The sequence below is a fragment of the Mycetomoellerius zeteki genome, unplaced genomic scaffold (assembly GCF_001594055.1).
Source record: "Mycetomoellerius zeteki isolate Tzet28-1 unplaced genomic scaffold, Tzet1.0 scaffold310, whole genome shotgun sequence".
NCBI classification, from domain to species: Eukaryota; Metazoa; Arthropoda; class Insecta; order Hymenoptera; family Formicidae; genus Mycetomoellerius; species Mycetomoellerius zeteki.
This window is the reverse complement of record NW_017257295.1, coordinates 1,257,299-1,261,506: the sequence shown is the minus strand read 5'-3', so window position 1 is coordinate 1,261,506 and position 4,208 is coordinate 1,257,299. Positions and strand designations below refer to the sequence as shown.

General features: G+C 39.4%; 1 protein-coding gene across 1 annotated transcript in view; it reads left to right on the top strand.

Annotated features, from left to right (window-relative positions):
* The first annotated feature begins 704 nt into the window (after positions 1-704).
* Positions 705-4,208, top strand: part of LOC108724804 (uncharacterized) — an 18,565-nt gene continuing 15,061 nt past the window's right edge. Inside the window, exons 1-2 of the mRNA XM_018451422.1 lie at positions 705-797; positions 1,290-1,511. Coding sequence (XP_018306924.1) covers positions 749-797; positions 1,290-1,511 — 271 coding nt within the window. The 5' untranslated portion in view covers positions 705-748. The remainder of the gene's footprint in view (positions 798-1,289; positions 1,512-4,208) is intronic.

Sequence of the window (4,208 nt, the reverse complement as noted above, 5' to 3'; positions counted from 1 at the left end):
CTTCAATTTATTTGTCGTGGTATGAGTGTATTGTGTGATGGAACATGGCGACCACTCACGTGTGTTATTTGGGACAGGTGTAACGTAGTGAAACTATTCTCTGGAACTTATGTAATCCGTTATTTGGATCAATAATCAATTGATTAAATTGAAGATCTGCCAAAGTTTTACCAATTAAAGAGAAGATCGAACAATGATTGCATATCGCTCAAACGTTAATATACTTAACAAATATACAAAGACAAGAAATATCAAATACGGTTTACCAGTTGCTTTTCTGATGACTTATTTTGTGAATCGATTGCGATGATGTATTGTCGACTATACGTGCAACGTTACGTAGCATTGCCGGTGGCTTTGTTTAGAGTGGCCCTTGACGAGTTCCAGTGAAAAGGTCTCCTCGTGCGTGTTGTACGAGACATAGGCGCTTGCATGGCGCACATGTCGCTCTCGATGTACGTACGCTCAGCATTGTCGTTGCTGTGCAATTGGCAAACCGCGATCCGATCATTATCGTACTCATTGTCAGATTTGTCGATCCTTGAATTTCGACATTCATATTTATCGATCTATTGCAGTCGCATTTAATGATAGACCTTATCACGCAAGCATAAGATGAATGGCAAATTTATACGGTTTCCAGATCAAGGAATCAGTAAAAGGAAACCAAAAAAAGATTGAACAATATTACATTTTCCGATGAAAAGAACGTATGTTAGCGATTACGTAAACACGTCACGATCGACGAATGTCCATTCATCGGTTCTCATATATTGAACGAAGACAAGAATTAGCAGGTAATTATGGGAGTGTCAGTCGACTACATCGTTATGTTTCTACGAAAAAATATTGTCGAAGCATTCAAGGTGATGTACTGCATGTGAAGAATACAATTACTTAACATATAGATTTGTGTGTGTGTGTGTGTAACATATAATAAGTCACTTTGATTATGCAAAAAGAGAAAACCACTATAACGACTCTTAGGTAAATGTCAGTCTTATATATACGAGTATCATTCTTTCGATGGCACTGTAAAGATTCAGAAGACGTTTCTCTCTTTATCCTGTCAGTATCAAATATAGCACATTTATAAAAGAAAACTTGTTGAAAGATCTCTTGGAAAACTAAAACACTGTATTAATGTTTCGTTATATCAATGTAATAATGTGAAACAGTTGAACTTGTCTAAATAACAGGATTGTCCTAAGAAGTCGTTCTTTTTTTAAATTTCCGACCCGTGTAATCGTTGCAATTAGATGTAATAATTGTTCTATATTTCGCTTCAGCTGTCGGCAGATGTTGGCATCGCGCCGAGCTTCACAAAACTTGGAAACCCGATCAGGCTACAACGTTTACGATTCGAGAGCCGTACAGTAATTGTCGCTTAAAAATCAATTGTGGATACCTGCGAATTTCTGCTGTCTGCCTAACTACGAAAGACTACCCTGAATTTTTAGAAACTCTAAGAAACCATTTCGTAAGAACCATACATGAAGGATTTGTTAAAGGTATGATTAACCTTTTATGCAAAAAGGATATAAATACGTCATGCAATGTTAAATTTACTGCACATTGATAGAATTGTTATGCAAATCAAAGTATCGAACGATAACTTTGCTTTCATTCTAGATAAAAAAATTTTAAACTTATATTAATTTTTCATAAAAAATATCTTACATTGTGAAAAAAATGTTTCACCATATAATTAGTAAATGAAATAGTCCGTAAAATGTAGTAACATAAAATAATAACATAAAATAATGTTTTACTAAATAGCGAAAGAGAAATTACGAAAGGTTATCTGAGTAAGTTTCTGATGCACTGATAGTATCGGTATTAGTTATATTAAAAGCAATAAAGCAAGTATAATCATTGAAAAAATAATCGGCAGCGCGCGATTGATAACTAGACACGTAATAATAGACTAACTGTATTCCGGATGATAGGAAGAGTATTTGAGAAGATAGGAAGTGAGTTGAAACTTAGGCAGCTGCGTTACACGAAGTAAATAAATCACAATAATTATCGCGTACTATCGATTCTATGGATGCATTCGAGAACGAAATTGCCGTTAGAATCAATCGCGCTGGCGCATTAACTCCTAGATCGTGTCATGATAGCAACAACCGACCTAAAACAGAGGCGAGCAGTTATCTTCGCGTTCGCGTATGAAGGCGATCGCCTTCAGTAGGTATTATCTGATCTTGGATTATAATGATCGTGCCTATTGTATTTAATCGCTATGCGCACTATTCCGCGATCGAGCGTTATCTCGATCCTTTCGATAAAACTACGATTTCTTCCGGAAGACAATTAACGCGTGATGGTTCAACTTGATATTGTTATCGATGTAAACGCTTGTAACGCCAAAAGTATCTCGTAGAAATGTAAAAAATAATAAGCGACAAACAAGTTCCGCGAAGGTATATGCGCAATTATAGATGATGCGATCGCGCTGTGTATTATTTCTTTTTTACAATTTATGACATATCAACTCGGTACGTAATTCTTGCAACGTAATTTTCCTTTTTATCACGATAAAAAAAAAACGATCCTATACTCACACAAATATTTTTTTTAAATAAAAAATGTTTCTTTCCCTCCCTCAGAATTTAACAAAATTGTAAAATTATTTTTCGGAATCGTGATTCATTTAGTATTGTTCTATACAAATAGTATGTAGAGCGTATAACTTTGGAAGTTACGAAAGGCCGTGCTTTCTCACTAAATCTTGAGAGAGCAAACGTTAGTGTTACAACTAAACCGCTACGCTAAGCAACCATTATTATTCGCAATAATGACAGACGTCCGCGCTTCTGCGGTCTGCCATTCCGGTCAGTCCAGTTTCTACTACATGCTTATACCTCTTTCGCACAACTATCGATTACAAAGTATCAGAGCTCGCCGAGCTGTATTTAAGGAAATGAAAGAACGTACGGCTCAATGGTGACCGCGTTCTGGTCCACACCCGTGTGCGATTCGTTCATGTCGTATTGCTGCGACCGTGTGCGCTGCTACTGCTCGTGTATGCCCCGTAATTTCTGTAGTCGTAAAAAAAAAAAAGAGTTTAAGAAAGCGACACATATAAGACGCCCTACAGCTGAATCTAATTCATATCTCTTGCATTGCGTCGTACCTCCTTATCCGCCATGTTACTCTTGCGGAATAGCGGTTCTTCCGCCGTTGCGAACGATTGCTGCTTCGTATTTTCTGGAATCGGAAATTATAATACATTGATACCGATGCATCGCATCATAAGAAATAACGCTTTTCGGGATATAAGTTTCTTACCGCGAAACTCTCTTTTTTTCATATAAGCAAACACGCTTCCCATGAAAAGATATTACTACATTATTTGATAGCGAGTGAAACGCTACAAAATTCTCAAAGACTTCTCTTTTACGACGTAGTCCAGTTCACTTTTCATCTACGTGCTTAGGAGCCTTTCTCCAAAATATCAACTGCGAAACATCAAAGAGCTCAGAGGTATATTTATGTAAATAAAAAATGAAAAAGGAGAAGAAGAGAGATAGAGAAAGAGATACGCGCGAGTCACGATGCTGGCCGCGTTTGGCATCCACGCCCGTGTGCACACATTCTCTCCATCGCAGCGCGCTTGTACATGCACATACAGGACATGTATACGGAAATACAGTACCCGTTTTCTCTTTCTTTTTCTCTTTTTTTTCCTCTTTCTCTGTTCTTTTTTTTTCTCTATCTCTCTCGGCGTTGCGCGTTCTTGCTCGCCGCGGAAAACATAATGATGGCGAGCGAGCGAAGCTGCGAGCGTTCGTTCGTTCGTTCGTCTGGGACTCGTGCTGGAAACCGGCGATAAGGAGGGAGTGTCTACTGCCGCCATAATGATAGCCCTGAGCGCCTCTCCGACTCCGCTGCACCGCTCCGCGCCGCTCTCTATCGCAGCGGCAATGCACATGCACCGAGCGCGAAGCCGCGCCGCGCCGCGCCACGCCGCGTCGCGTTGTGCTGCACGGCAATGTGCGTTTGTGCACGCGCGCGTGCAGGGCGTGCAGGGACTTCATATGTTACATTGCGGGTATATAAATAGGCGACACATTCCCGAAACTTCGGATATTCTTATTCCTTTGGCTTTCTACGCGCGCGTCCTGTACACAGCGACAATTCGACTGACAATTCAAAGAGAGAAAGCACGGTTGATATCGACATTTGTACCTTTGTTCTTGAAG